The sequence below is a fragment of the Falco cherrug genome, chromosome 16 (assembly GCF_023634085.1).
Source record: "Falco cherrug isolate bFalChe1 chromosome 16, bFalChe1.pri, whole genome shotgun sequence".
NCBI classification, from domain to species: domain Eukaryota; kingdom Metazoa; phylum Chordata; class Aves; order Falconiformes; family Falconidae; genus Falco; species Falco cherrug.
Genome location: NC_073712.1, coordinates 5927983 through 5942645, shown reverse-complemented (window position 1 = coordinate 5942645; position 14663 = coordinate 5927983). Strand labels below are relative to the sequence as shown.

General features: G+C 54.2%; 1 protein-coding gene across 1 annotated transcript; it reads right to left on the bottom strand.

Annotated features, from left to right (window-relative positions):
- Positions 1-12144: 12144 nt before the first annotated feature.
- On the bottom strand, positions 12145-14415 carry SNRPE (small nuclear ribonucleoprotein polypeptide E). Its single transcript, XM_055727960.1, has 5 exons — positions 14271-14415; positions 14069-14095; positions 13502-13564; positions 13159-13237; positions 12145-12427 (listed from the first exon to the last, which is right to left on the bottom strand). Exons 1-5 carry the CDS (start codon positions 14322-14324, stop codon positions 12372-12374), a joined length of 279 nt encoding a protein of 92 aa, XP_055583935.1. The 5' UTR covers positions 14325-14415; the 3' UTR covers positions 12145-12371.
- Positions 14416-14663: the final 248 nt, after the last annotated feature.

Sequence of the window (14663 nt, the reverse complement as noted above, 5' to 3'; positions counted from 1 at the left end):
CTTGCCTTCACAACACCCTGATTTCTCCTTTCCCAAGTCACTTACGGTAACGGGGTGATGTCCCCACAGTTTGTGGCAGCTTGTGGTAAGGCGGCGGAGGAGGGATACCTTTCCGAGTGCAGGACCAGAGGGGAAAAGGGCACAAGCACACCCGGAGCTCCAGGAAGGGATGGGTGCCTTGTGGGAACATCACTCCCTGCCCAAACGGATGGATCCAGCTGGATCAGAAAGTGCCTGGGTGCTACAGACAGGGTGCTTTGATAACATGCCCTGCAATAACAACCCCACGCTGTTGTTCAACGTGCCGGTGTGTAAGTGCATTAGCGTGACCCCGGCTTCGCCAGCCCATTACCAGGCAGGACCAAACATCATGAGACAGCCAGGAAGGCCCTGAAGGAGGTGTTTCCAGGTGAGAACTGGACAAAACCTGTACCAGCTCCACTGAAACCCACAAACCACTGCGGGCACAGCAAGCAAGCTCTCCATCGCAGGCTGGGAAAGCCTATCTGATGGGAGCAGCCACGCACTGGCTCCCACGGCACATCCCAAGGGGCTGCTGATTGAACCAGCTGAGGATCCGGGATGCTGGGGACAGCAACGGGCTGACAAACTGCACAAGCAGAGCCCTGTCCTGCCCCAGCCCCGTTAGCCGTGGCAGTGCCCACCCAGCTCCTGCCAGCCCCAGTACAACAAGGGAAGAGGGGAGCTGCCTGCCCACCCTTTCCTGGGGCTCCAGGTGGTGCAAAACCTGAGCTTGGTGGTTGGCAGAAGAGGTGGATCCCTCAGGGACATCCTCACCCAGGGTGGCTCTCAGGGACATCCTCACCCAGGGTGGCTCTCGGGGACATCCTCACCCAGGGTGGTTCTCGGGGACATCCTCACCCAGGGTGGCTCTCAGGGACATCCTCACCCAGGGTGGCTCTCGGGGACATCCTCACCCAGGGTGGCTCTCGGGGACATCCTCACCCAGGGTGGCTCTCGGGGACATCCTCACCCAGGGTGGCTCTCGGGGACATCCTCACTCAGCATGGCTCTCGGGGACATCCTCACCCAGCGTGGCTCTCGGGGACATCCTCACCCAGGGTGGCTCTCAGGGACATCCTCACCCAGGGTGGCTCTCGGGGACATCCTCACTCAGCATGGCTCTCGGGGACATCCTCACCCAGCGTGGCTCTCAGGGACATTCTCACCCAGGGTGGCTCTCAGGGACATCCTAACTCAGCATGGCTCTCGGGGACATCCTCACCCAGGGTGGCTCTCAGGGACATCCTCACCCAGGGTGGCTCTCGGGGACATCCTAACTCAGCGTGGCTCTCGGGGACATCCTCACCCAGGGTGGCTCTCGGGGACATCCTCACCCAGGGTGGCTCTCAGGGACATTCTCACCCAGGGTGGCTCATGTCTGAGCGTGGCAGAGCCGTGACCTGCAGATTAACCTTTCCAGCTTGTGCCATTGCCTCATCTCGCTGGGGCTGGGTGTCGCACCCAGGGCCACAGTGCAGGGGATGGGTGCGGAGGGATGCTGGGGAGCCGCGGTGGCAGCACCCGGCGGGGTCTCAGCCCAGCGGGCACCTCTGTCCCTGCCTGCCACACTTCAGAGGTTAAACACTGAAGTGCCTGAAACAAAAGCAGCTAGGAAAAGCCATCTTTCTGGTCTGCCCGGTTCTGATTTCAGGCCTCCCAAGTGCAGCTGGCCAAATGCAAAGCTCGGGGCTGATAAGCCCTGGACGTGAGTCATAAAACACACCACCCCAGAGCCACCCCACTCATACCGGGGTGCTGGCCCTGCCACAGTCATGCAGGGTCCTCACCTGGCCCCCCCCCGGAGTTGGCATCTGCCGATGCTCATCCACCAGTGAAGCTGCATCATCCCTGGCACCAGTGGGTCGGCTCAGCCGGCTCTGCCCACCCACCCCCTCGCTGTGCCCCGCTCTCCGAAGGGCTGAACCTGTTTTTATTACAGAGCTGGCACCGGGAAGGAAAAAAAAAAAAAAAAAAAAAAAAAAAAAAAAAAAAGAACCAAACCCCCCTCATCTCTCTATCTGCAGCCATGCAAGGAATATTGTTCAGCGCAGCACAAAAGCATCCCTGAAAATAGAAGCGCCAGGGCCAGGCCTGCCAGTGGCTGTGTGAGATAACGTCTACTTGCAAACAGTGTGCCTTTGTGCCGCTGTCACTGTCCCCATTGTTCAGGAGCCTATTGCCTCGGGGATATTGTTCCCTTCTTTTGTCTCAGCCCGGCTCCTTTTTGTTTGACTTTACTTACCATTTCATTCCTCTCCTTTGTGTTGGGGTTCTTTCTTTTGTCTTTCTCTCTCTCTCCCTTTTCTCTGTGTGATTTGTATTTAGCAATTGTTCCCGGCCCACTGGAAACACAATGTACTCCGGGCTCTTTTCTCTCCTCCATTCATTACCTATTCAGGTGGGTTTGTTTGCCCATAGGTAACCAGGGGGCCTCCGGGAGCTCCCATGGGGTGCAGGAGGAGGCTGGCAGTGGCCTTTGGGGACACCAGGGTCCCCAAAACTGGCAGCAGGTTCCCATTTCCCCCCATGACAAATGAGCACTGGGAAAAGCACAAATCGGACCCCAACTCGCTGCCACCTTGATGAGCAGATGAGCTGAGGATGCTGACGCAGACGCGATGGTGGCCGGGCAGTGCAGCCCCGCGCGCAGCTGGGGAAGCGGAGGCACGGAGAGGTGCCCAGGTCCAGCTCTGACTCCCAGAGCCAGGACAGGGATCCAAACCCTTATCCACACCGGATCTGAGCCCGGCCAAGCAGTCCTGCCCCTGGCATTGGTGGTCCCTGGTTAACAAAACCATGGCTCTCCCCTATCCCTGGTTTTTTGGGAGCCAGTGAAGGGATGAGGAGAGCATTCAATGACAGGAAACACCAAAGCTGCCTCGCAGCAGCGCTCCCACTGCTCAGTGCCCCCCCAGCATCTCCCCAACGCTGCACGGTGACTGGGTGCCCTCCAAGAGGGACCCTCGGGGCTGTAGGGTGGGCACCCACCTCCCACCCTGCCAGCCACCAGTGCCCAGAGCTGCTGCAGCCCATCTGGCAAAGTGGGGAAGGGATTTACCTCTCTGCTCCAAGACAGCCCACAGCAGCTTCTGGGATGCACATGGGAGCAGCTGAGGGCTTGATCCTTGGAGATGGCTGAATGTAGCCAGGAGACAGAGGGAAGAGAGCAGAGGCATCTAGAAAGCAGCTCAAAGGCTCCCGAGATGCCCCAGCTCCTGCTGGATGGTGGGGACTGTTTGCACCCCATCCCCTCCTGCCTCCTCCCCAGGCCCATGGTCCTGCGGAGCATTTGGGGGCGTCTGCAGCGACCAGGGTAGGCGCAGCCGCTGGGGTTGTTTCTAACCTCACAAGGAGAAGGATACAGGAAACCTTCAGGGAGTGCCGTGACGGCACAGAGAGCTGACAAGTGGCCATCCCTGGAGACAACAAAGCCCCCACTGTTCTCCAGGGCACAGACCGCGTGACCTAACAGGACTTTTCCATCCCTCCCACTGATGAAACCCCAAGGATCAAAGCCTGCTAGAAGCCACCTCCTTCTCCTCTCAGGGACAACCCACGCGGCGGATGGGGAGGCCACAGGGACCCCCAAAGACTCACCCCGTGAGCAAGGGATGGGAGCTGTGCGAGCAGGACGGGGGGACAGCAAGCAGCAGCGGCGGGTCCTCGGGGACGGCATGCGCCCCCGAACGCAGACGGCCCCGGGGCCACAGGATGGGGGCTGCGGGGGGGCGTGCCTGGGAATAAAGGGAGCAGACTGTGGTCTATTGTTTCATTGTTATGGCTTCAAAGGACAATGGGGCATTGTTGTCTCTGGGGATCCCATTGTTTGCTTTCGCTGCAGATCCCAGCCGTGCAGTGGATGGCGGCTTCCCGAGGGCCAGGCAAGCTCCGTGTGTGGGACACTAAATAACGAGGCAGGCATGTTTCCTTCCCCACCCCCTCCCCACCACCCTTCCTAAAAAGGCACGGCGCACTGCAGCCCGCCTGTGCCCGTGCAGGCCAGGGCACGGCCCAGCACAGCACGGGCACAGGCACCAGGACCACCCATCCGCGCAGGGAGCAGGCAGAGAAGCCCCCACGCCCCACGGAGACGGGGCGACAGCAGGGAGGGTTCACCCTGGAGGGGCTGAGGTTGCTCGCTCCATCCCTGTGGAGCCCAGCAAACCTGCGTCAGGGGGAAAAACCCCACTCAGTATTTATCTATATGAGCCAAAACCCCATCTGCTGCCAGAAGCCACCGCAGTGCTGCTGGCTCCCAGCCCGGGAGGTGCCCAGGCTCCAGCCACACCAGCCAGGGCTGTGGCCCCGCTGCCTTCCCAGTGGCATTTGCTGGTGCTCCCCTCTCTGAACCCACAGGAGCTATACCACGGCCACCTAGCAACGTCCCTAGGTTTTTGCTGCCTCCTCTCATCACACAACATTCCCTAAAGACCACCATCCCACAGGCACACAGAGCAAGGGGTGTTTGCTGTTTTCTGCTGCAAAGCCCGACTTCTCCATCAGTGCCAAGGAAAAGGTACTTGGTACCATCCAAGGGACTTGGGAAAGGACGAGGCAGCCCTGGGTCCTCCCTTCACAGTTTGTGCAGCACCTCATGTCCAGGACTGTTATTTGCATAACTCCTTCCTATGTAAAAATAAATCTGGGTGCTATGCAAAAGCTGGGGGATGGGGAAGGAACAGGAGCCATCTCCAGCCCACAGCTGAGGCCCGGGAGCCTGCCGCTGCCCGCACATCAGGCGGTGCCAGAGGTGGGCTGGGAGATTGCTGGAGCAGGAAAGAGATATGCTGTCCCCAGAGACACGCCTTGGGCATGAGGCTGCTCACAACAGCTGGGGAAGGGAGTAACTCATCCAGGGAGCCCAGGCTGAGCCCCGGGAGGCGGCTGGGGCTGGGAAAAGCAGCGTTGGCAACTCAGCTGGGGAAAGGGGATGCCCACCCTGCAGAAACTCAATCAGCCTGGGACGGCTTCACTACCATGCCCCCCCACCACGCAGGGAGCCGGGCTCAGACTCAGCGGAGCCCCCCTCTGCAGGGATCTGACCACCCTCCCGGATAACCTGCAGAGAGGTCCCAGACAAGCTGGAAGAGCTGGCTTGTACAGCTCGGCCCCCCTGCTCCCTGGACCGAAGCCCTCTTGCCAGAGGCTGCACAAAGGCTGGGCTCAGATCAGCTCCCACCGAGCATCTTTCCCTGCTGCCCAAACGCACCTTGGTGCTGCCTGGGCCCCAGCTGATCCCGTGGCCTTGTCACCCTCGGAGTGGGAAAAGCCCAGCCCAGGCTGCTGGTAGCCCCAGACCAAGCTCGGCTTCACAAGAACAAATAACAGAGTTTGGGTTTTTCGAAGCAACTGCAGCTAATAAAGATATACATTCAACCTGGGCTTGTTTGTTTAGGTTTTAATCCTGGGAATTCCCACTACTTCTAATCAGAAGATGAAGGTAGACCTTGCCTCTCAAATGCCTCTAAGATTAATTTCTGGAAAAAGCACCAAGGGGGTTGTTTGATGATCAATAGAAGCTGTTTGGGAAAAACACGTAAGGTGTGACAAGGGACACTGGATCTCGGCACTGCAACACTGCCTGCCTCTAACCAAATCCCTCTGCTCCCCCCGGGGCCTCGCATCTCCGCTGTGGAGCAAGGGGACATTTACTCCCTCGAGGGACCCGGCTGCAGCCTGCAGAAGCCAAGCATGCCAGGTACCAAGGGTACCCATCCCTTGGGGACTGCACCTGTGGCTCTGGGAGCTCTGATGCTGCCTTGGCTGCTCCTGCCGTGATCCCTGGGTCCCGTGGGGACTTGCTCTCATCCTCTCCAGCTTACAGCCTGGGGAAGTGGCAGTGGCCAGCTCCCCATCACGGCCAGACCAACCTCTGCCTGGGTGCACACAGATCAGCCTGGCTTTGCAACGTGCCAGCCCGACCCCAGGTGCTGGCAGGAGCTGGCAGCCAGCCTGTCCTGCTCTGGGGGCTCTTTCATGCTCCTGGCAGGCGTTATTTACTCAAATGTGCACGCACACACACACAGACACACACGCACACGCTCTCTCCCCCTTGAATAGTGCAATTTCCTCTCAGATAAAGAGCTCCTACCGCAGCCCATCTTTCCCTCTCCCCCCAAAACTTGTGCATGTCTCATGCACCCATTTCGGAGCCCACCTTGGGCTCTGATATTATCTCACTTCCTCGATATGAATATTGGCTCTGTTGTTGATCTACGATAAAGGGATGGGCTCCAAAACACTGTACATCGGGGAGGAGGCAGTGGTGCAACACGGTCTGATGTGCCCCAGCTGAGAACAAAGCCTTTTCAAGGGCGGATGCTGGTACCTGCCGTACTGCTAACTCGATAGCCCATCTCCACCAAAGCGTGGCTCCCGTTGGCGCTGCCCTCCTGTCCCCCCAACACCTGCACATGGCAAGGCGGAGGGGGCCCCCAGAGCAGCTGGGGGCTGCTTGTGCTCTGCAGGGTGACAAACACTCGAGGGGCAGGTACCTGGTGGCACAAACCTCGGGCAGGCACGCTGCGCTGCATGTCCTGGTGTAGGAGGGGGACCCTGGTGTCTGGGTCAAACGCTTGGGGTATGGCGGCTGGTCCAAATTCCCCTCTATTTTATAGCATCTTAATGTACAAAATGCAACTGAGGTCCGGCAACACTTTAAGATCCCTCATCAGCTGGACCTCGCCTACTTCTAGCTCAGTTTACAAGGGAAAGAAACAATGACCTGAATTGTCTCCTTAACTCTTAACCCACCCAACAGGGAGCACAGGGAAGGAGAGAAGTGTGCCTGGAAAACTCAGATTTATTTACAAACCAGATTGCCTGGCAGCAGGAGAGCCACAGAGACAGCAGGCCAGTGCACAGCGCTGTTCCACTCAACTGAGGACATCACACCACTCCATCAGCCATCACCCCCCAGGGGACTATTAGATATTGCTTCTATTTCGCAGACAAGGGACTGGAAGAATAGCAGATAAGGCAAAATTCTGAAAAGCAGCAGCCACAATCAGGGCTGGACCCTCAGGAAAACTCAGCCTGCTTTTGAAGCTCTGGTCCTTGCAGTAAGGGAAACCTTTCTGCCAACCTGACCTCAAACACCTTTTCTGGTGAGACAGGCGAAACGCAAACAGGACCCCAGTGTCCTGGGTCTTAATAAATACTCGCACGTGAGTAACATACACAGCTCAAACCTGAAGCTGTCTCTTGGCTTTGTTTTACCACATCTATACCCCAAACCCTGCAGTTAGATGACAGCCTGACCCATGGAGCAGAGCTGTAGGTAACAATCTCTACCTCCACTGCAGACAAACTGGTATCATTGCGGGAGAAGCCCAGGAAACATCATCCACCATGACACTGGGGCTGGGTAGAAACAGCCCAAAGACAAGTGCAGGAAAATCGAGCTTAAATATTGCAGCTCAAGGCACGGGAGGGAAGAGCACCTACGGGAACAGGGTCGTGCTTTGGGTGATGGAGTTTGCTACAACACCTTGGGCTGAACAACTTCCAGGCTTTTGTGCATGGGGAATCAGGGAACACCTCCGTCCCCCGAAGCCCAGGTTACTGCTGGCAAGAAAAGCAGTAACATCGACCAACTTCAGCGCAGCAAGTCCAGCTCCTTGCACGAAGGGAAGGGGCCTGCTGGTATGCGAGGCAGCAGCGCGGGGGGGCGGGCGTTGCTGCTGCTAATGTGGCAGAGTTTCCCTGCTGAGGGCAGGCAAAATGCCCATGACTCATTTTTCCAAGAGATGTTACAAACAATAGTAATGATGCCCCTGGTGAGTATGACTGTGAAAAGGCACGACGGGGGGGCAGCCATGCTGGGCACCTTGTGTGTGGGCTGCCAAAGGAGGGTACTGCCACAAACAAAACCTGCTGGAGCCAGTTTTTGGCATTGTGTGCGATGAGAGCCCTTCTGCAAGGACTTTGGGGGAAGAAGGGCAAAATGGCTGCCCAGCAAAGTCCTCTCCCCACGGCATCCAATCTGCTTGTGATGGGTACCAACCCCGCCTTCAGCCAAGGAGGGGATGGGTTTTATTGCCCACGGAGAAAAATGCCATAAACCAGTCCCAAACAGTTCCATCCCCATGCGGGACTGGAACAAGAACAGGCAGGGAATTTAGGAAAGCATTACAGTGCTTCAAGGCTGCTCTCCCCCAGCTCCTGCCTCTACCCTCCACACAAGTTTTCCATATTCAGATGCTGCCCTAAGGGGACAGCTTCTAAGCTGTTCGAGTCCTTGACCTTCCACTGTTGTCTCTTTGATACTATTATTTTTAGGCACACAATCCTTAAAACATACCAGCACTTGAAATAAGTTCCCAGATAACGTGCATTAAAGCACGAGGTGGCGTGGCTTCAGGAGAAGGGAGCTCTGTGGGATCAAGGATAGCCGCAGGACGCAGTGGAGGGAAAGGTGGTTTTCCCCTTGGTACAGCCCACACAGCTACACATTCCACCTCCCCATGTACTTATTTTACAGACACTCAGAAGGTTACAGGCCTGAAAAGACAGTAAATGCTGAAGCTCCGCGAGCAGCCACCGGCTACACAAGCGTCTGCTCCTGTCCTGTGGCGCTCCTGCCGAGGCAGCCCCGTGCCCTGCCCAGGAACAGAGCCCACTGCATCCCACACACTGAGCAAAAGTGCAACGACACCTTTCAAGAGCCAGGAAGGACACCAACCTGCAGGCAGCTGGCTGGCTCAGAGATTTAGGTTTAAGTGTATATAAAATCATCCTACAAATCATCGCTTCCCACCGAAGAACTACAGAGAAACTCATCCCTTCTGGAAAGGCAGGACCACTCTGCCTCCCTCCTCAGGGGGCTCTTTCACAAGCACAGAGTCTCATCCTGCAAAAGGACTGGGCTGGGCCAGGGCAAGCAATTCCCAAGTGCGAAAGAGAAGAAAGGCAGCATTTTTCCCAGAACCTCAAAGCCACAGGCAAAGAAAAAGGACAAATATTTACTCAAAGCACCTTCCAGTGCTGTTAAAGGTGCTAACAGTTTAAAAAAAAATAATAAAAAAAAAATCAAACACTGCAGAGCCCCATCTGGATCCGAGGGCTCTCATCTGCCTGCCACAATCAGCGCAATGGTCTCAAACTGAAGCGCCGCATGGTAGAGAGCTCTGTCTTATGCAACCCGTGCCATCATTAGTGCAGAAGCAGGTCTCAGTCGCTCGCTTTTTGAGAAAAACTGAGCTCTATTTCTACAAAACAGGAATTCAGGTACAGTGAGACGGTACCTAAAACTATGGTCAGCTCTATTTTTGGTTGTGACACAGCTAGCAGCAGTAAGAAAACTTTCTCTGGCAAACCCCACCATAGGCACTTTGTTTCCTAGAGATGTGTGAACACTGCAGCGTGGTATTTGCACCGCAACATGACATCCCACTGCAATAATCCAGCACGCTGGGGCACTCCTAATAACGCCACCTCAAGGCATCTTCTTCAAAAGGAGCCTTTACACGCCTCCCCGCTCTCCCCTCCACCCCCGCACTGGAGGGAAAGGAATTTGCACGTTATGGAAAAGTACAATTCACAAAAGCAAACACAACAGGCTTCAAGGCAGCAGAAAGCCAAGCGATGGGAGTTTTCTAAACACAGAGTCCAATTGCAAGCATTCACTCTACCTTGCTCCTCCTCACTGCCTCTTGCTCAGCCAAAACCAGAACCTTCTACTCCTCATTCCCTTCTGGAGTGGGACACCCCAGGGTGTGGAGGAGCCGGGGAAGGTGCCGGTGCCCAGGAGATGCAAGCACCCTGTCCGGCCACCGCACCATTTGAGAGCAGCCCCACACCAGACAGCCCAGTTCGCTTTCTTCCAGGTTGTTTGGGAGCCAATAAAGCTGCTTGAACGCTGGGGAACTCTCTGTTCCTGCGGAGGCTTGTGACACTTTGCTGGAGGGGCAGGGAAGCTGGCCGGGGCCGCAGCACCCCCTTCTGTCTGCCGCGCTCTTTTGCAGCCAGTTTTGAGTCTCATCCTGGCCCTGAGCGGTTCAGGCGGCTCATGAGACGTTACCTTCTCGCTGCCTGCAACTTGGAAACGCTCAGGAAGCTGGAAGGATTCGGGGTTAAACAAAAAAAAAAGAAAAAAAAAAAAGAAAAAAAAAAAAAAAAGAAAATCAGCAAGTATTTGGATGAGTCAGTGCTGTGGTTTTCATGAGGACAGACAAGTGCCACTTGGGAAGCCAGTCTGGCAGCACCAGAATTGTTTTTGTGCCCCGTCTATGTGCTGGTAATGCCTAGAAGCTCTGTTCGGGGACCACAATGCTCCATTGCCAGGCAATCCTCAAACAATGGGGCTGTGTTTCCTCCTGGACATCACACATGCCTGGACTCTCCTACCGGCTTTCTGCAGTTTTCACGGCTTCCTGCTGGGGTGCTTCTCCTTTTCTTCTGCAGCTCCCACACACACGTAATTACTGACTATTTTGGTACCTTATCATGAGATGCTTCAGAGCTGATTAGCCTAGACTTCCTTCCTCCCATCATCAACCTACTCGAATATTGACGTTCATTCGCGCTAATTTGATAAAATCAAAGAGCAGAGGAGCTTTAGGAGGCATTATATGGTTTTGAAGTGCACAATTTGGAGTTGGCGGCAGCCCTGCTGATAAGAACGAGCTATTTCTCCTAATGTCCAGCTCTTCTCAAAAAGCAGCCACTTGCCAGCCATGTGCAAAGCGTGAGGACAGACCCTTGGCAGGCTCCAAGCCAGTTTAATTTCAGTGGCCCTGGATAAACCAGGGCCGAGCAACGTGATGTGACACATCCCATTAAATAACCTTTGGCTAAATACGCACTATTAGTAGTTGCACACACTTGGAAAGAGAAATGATGACTTCAAAGCAACTTCAAAATTGGAAGGGACTCTGCATTTTTAGAGTCTCAAGATCTGTCTGCAGCAATGAAGAGAGGCAGGTAAATTTTACAGCACTGCATCATAAATACCCCTTCCTGCAACACCTGCATTACCGACAATTCCTTTCTGCCTTCCCCGAAAGCCTTGCTTGGTAAACTGGGGATAAAATGGAAAGCAGATGCAGGTGACCTCTTCAATGCAATTTTATTCCATGTGCTAGCTTCTGGTGATGACTTCTATTACCAAGTGACACCGGCGGGTTATTTCTGTTGACTGTGTCGAAAGGACTTTGCAGCTTGTGAAATAAGAAGAAAATAAGAAATAAGAAAACCCACCAACTCCGTTAGCAGGCTGTACAGCTGGAGCTGTTCTAGCCACTGTAGTAGGTCATGTGGTTTCTCAAAAGCTTCTTACCATGAATGTCTGCTACAGTACTCCTGATGTACAACCTCTTGGAATAGGGGAAGCACACTGGATGGTCTTGCCTCAAAGGATAGAAATACATGAGCCTTCTGGCAGAGAAATCTTCCATCTTGAACATAAATTTTCACGCTTAAGGCGATACACAATTTTAAGTTTTGAAATACTGAATGCTTATTAAATGATTTCTAGTGCAATCTGACTACCAAGATTCATTTTCTTCCATCCAGGTAATCTTAGTCTCCAAGTTACAATTACAGCCAAAACCTTTCTTTTTTTCTCTCTTTCTTTACATGAGAAAAGCAGCAGAGGGGACTGATAGCCCCGCGTAAGCTAGGGAACTTATCTTTTGTTGATGTGATAAGCAAATCGGCTCTCTTGTGGAAACTTGAATAGAACAGCCAGATCCTTAAAACAGATAATAAAAAGAAACCAGTATGATAAACCCCCAACTGATACATCCGATATCCCAGCTTATTTCACAGTGCCATGGTTTAACCTAGAGACTGCCCAAAGATGCAAGAGATTTAATCCAAACCAACTGCCCTCTCTGCTTCTCCGAGCTGAAGGTAAGTTATTGTACGAGCACGCCTACCAGTAAAGCTGGTAAATGTTGGATTACTATACCACAGCCCCAGGTTCCTCACGAGAACCACACAAGCTCAAGGACTGCACGTCACTCCAGTATCCTGAATGAGCCCGCCCTGCCCACCTAACGCATCCCAGAACACACAGATATTTATCACAGACTGCACAGATCCACGGTGAAAATCACTCTGAATACCTATCTCCCCTTGTTCTACTCAGAGAAGGGCATGAGACTGAAAGCAAGCAGATTTATGTTTACAGTTAATGTAAAAATGTTTATTTGTGAAATATATCATGCATGGTTTCAAACTACAAAAAAACCCCCAAACAACCTTGCACAAAGGAATGTGCAGTTTTCAACTCTGCGTGTCATCCCGGTTACGCATAACTTCCTCTCTACAAGACGGTCCTGTTCCCACTAGCACTTTATTCACTCCGAAGCACCGTAGCCATTGTTCTAAGTGAACAACAAATCCTAGTTAGAAACACTTTGTAGAAGAGTGATATTGTCCCCTTTTAACATGATCCGACCTGCAACACAAGAGAAAGGAAATAGGGGATTAGAGAGATCCCAGACTCTAACGATAACCTTGTGTTTTCAAAAAGCATTCCACAACGGCACGAAGTCGCCCACATGACAACCGACCAGGTTTTTATCCGTAGCACTGAGCCCCTTCCCATATGGCTGCCCACGTTCACAATTCACGCTACAACGCATCAGACACATGCTCCGCTCCTGTGCTCGGCGTTCGAGCAGCACTGTTTCCACTACGAGCCCAAACATGTCACTTGTCACAGACAGCTGTTTGTGTCCTCATCAGCAGGTGGTTATTAAATACCACCACTTAAGTGCTTCCTGGCTTCGACTCAGAGGTGACACAGCAAGTGTTAGAACTGCTCAGGGCCCCCACATTAGATGTAGCTGAGGAGTCTTGACTGGACCCCTGCCACCACCCTGGCTACAGAAAAAGCGCAGTGCAGTCCATATGTTGTGACACGCGCTTGAAAGACAAAAACTGGCAAGTGTCTCAGGCAGAGACACCTTCCCCTGCACATTCAACACAACCAACCAGCTCAAGAAACAGCAGGAGCCAAGACCTGGCCAGTACCTGCTCTGGAAAAAACTCTGCCAGTACTCTTCTGGAAAAAACACTTCAAACTCAACACTTTTCACATGTTTTGTGCTTTAAGCATTGCTACATGGAAGGCTCGCACAACCAGCTTTCAGGCATCACTCAGGTTACACAGACACAGGGACATACCCAGCTGTTTCCTTGATTTTGTTTTGGAGTGAATCTCCTCTGCGTCGTCCAGCACCAGGTTCATATATTCATCAAAGCCCTAAAAATCAGCAACAAAAGCAGTCAGTGAGCGAAGGCAGGCAGACTCCTCTCAGCTACATCTAAACTTCAGCGACAACCACATAAACTATCATTAGCTGTGCTGATGTGGGCTGGGCAATTAAGACTATTCATTGGAGAGGCATTAACCGTTGCGACCACCCCCACCCCTGGTAGTTCTTGACAGGAAGAAATAGTTTTGTGAATCTGAAAAAGAAACCCTCAAACAATCGTAAGAGTAACAAAGGGAAATAGTGATACTCACAATGATGCAGCCTTCTATCCGCATGTTTACCTGCTCGTAAAGCCACACCTGGATCCTGGACCTCTGCAAAATGGTGGAGGAGGAGAGCAAACCAGGAATGTAAATACTCCAAGAAATTTTATTTTCTCCTACGTATTAAGTGATCCTCGCTACCGACAGCCACTATAGCTCTGCAGCGCTCACAGGGCTAATTCTCACACATGATTTTGGTTAGGTCCTCACAGTTTTAAGGTATTATACTATTTTAAGGTATTATACTATTTTGTAAATACTTCACATGTTCACTATGAACATATAACAGCACAGATTTTAAAATTACCACACGAAAAATATCCCCGTGCACTGGCCTGCAAGACCAACGCCTGTTACGAAGGTAATTCCTCAAGGAGTGAAGGAAACGCTGCCCTGGGAGCCAGCCGCTCTCCTCACGTACCTGAGCGGTACCAACTCGTTCAGCTCAACAGAAACCGGCTTCAAAAGGCGAATTGCGACCTCTGGGCCCCCCGCTCCCGGCCGCAGCCCCCTCCCCCGGCCGCAGCCCTCCCCCGCCCGCCCCACGGTACTCACGTTCTGGAGGTAGCGGAAAATAAGGTTCTGGAGCGGGGTGTTAAGGACACAGCGCGGCAAGAAATCCCCGGCGCCACGGCCCCGGGGGCGGCCCCCGCGGCCCACCAGCGCCTCACAGCCCAGCTCCTTCCCTCCTGCCCCGCCCCCGCCGGCCCGGCCTCCCCGCGGCTCCGAGACGAGCCCCCCACCACAGGAAGGATACGATGGGCTGCACCATCACCTTCTGCACCTTCTGGCCCTGCCCGCGGTACGCCATGGCTGCTGCTGCCGCTGCCCGGCACACGTCCCGCCACCCCCGCCGCCGGAAGCCGCTGAGCACGGCGGGAGCGCGCAAGGAGTCGTGGGAAGGTGGCGGCCCTGGCCGCTCTAGGAGGCTGGGAGGACCGTTGTCTCTACTGCTCCGCGCAGGAGGGCGAGCAGAGAGGTGCGGTGTAAAGGGGCGAGCAGCAAAGGGGGGGGTGGGGGGGGTGGGGGCAAGGAGAGAAGAGGGCCAGCAGGAGGGGGTGGCAAGCAGAGGAGAACAGAGGGCCAGTAGGCTGGTGGGGGCCAAGCAGAGGAGAGAAGGCCAGCAGGATGGGGTGAGGGGGCAAGCAGA

Excerpts from the sequence above, each read along its gene's own strand:
- SNRPE (XM_055727960.1), bottom strand. The coding sequence starts at position 14,324 with ATGGCGTACCGCGGGCAGGGCCAGAAGGTGCAGAAGGTGATGGTGCAG. Across the intron at positions 13,565-14,068 it reads TTTTCCGCTACCTCCAGAAC|AGGTCCAGGATCCAGGTGTG; the intron begins GTGAGTACCGTG and ends ACCATTTTGCAG. Across the intron at positions 13,238-13,501 it reads GGATAGAAGGCTGCATCATT|GGCTTTGATGAATATATGAA; the intron begins GTGAGTATCACT and ends GCTGATTTTTAG.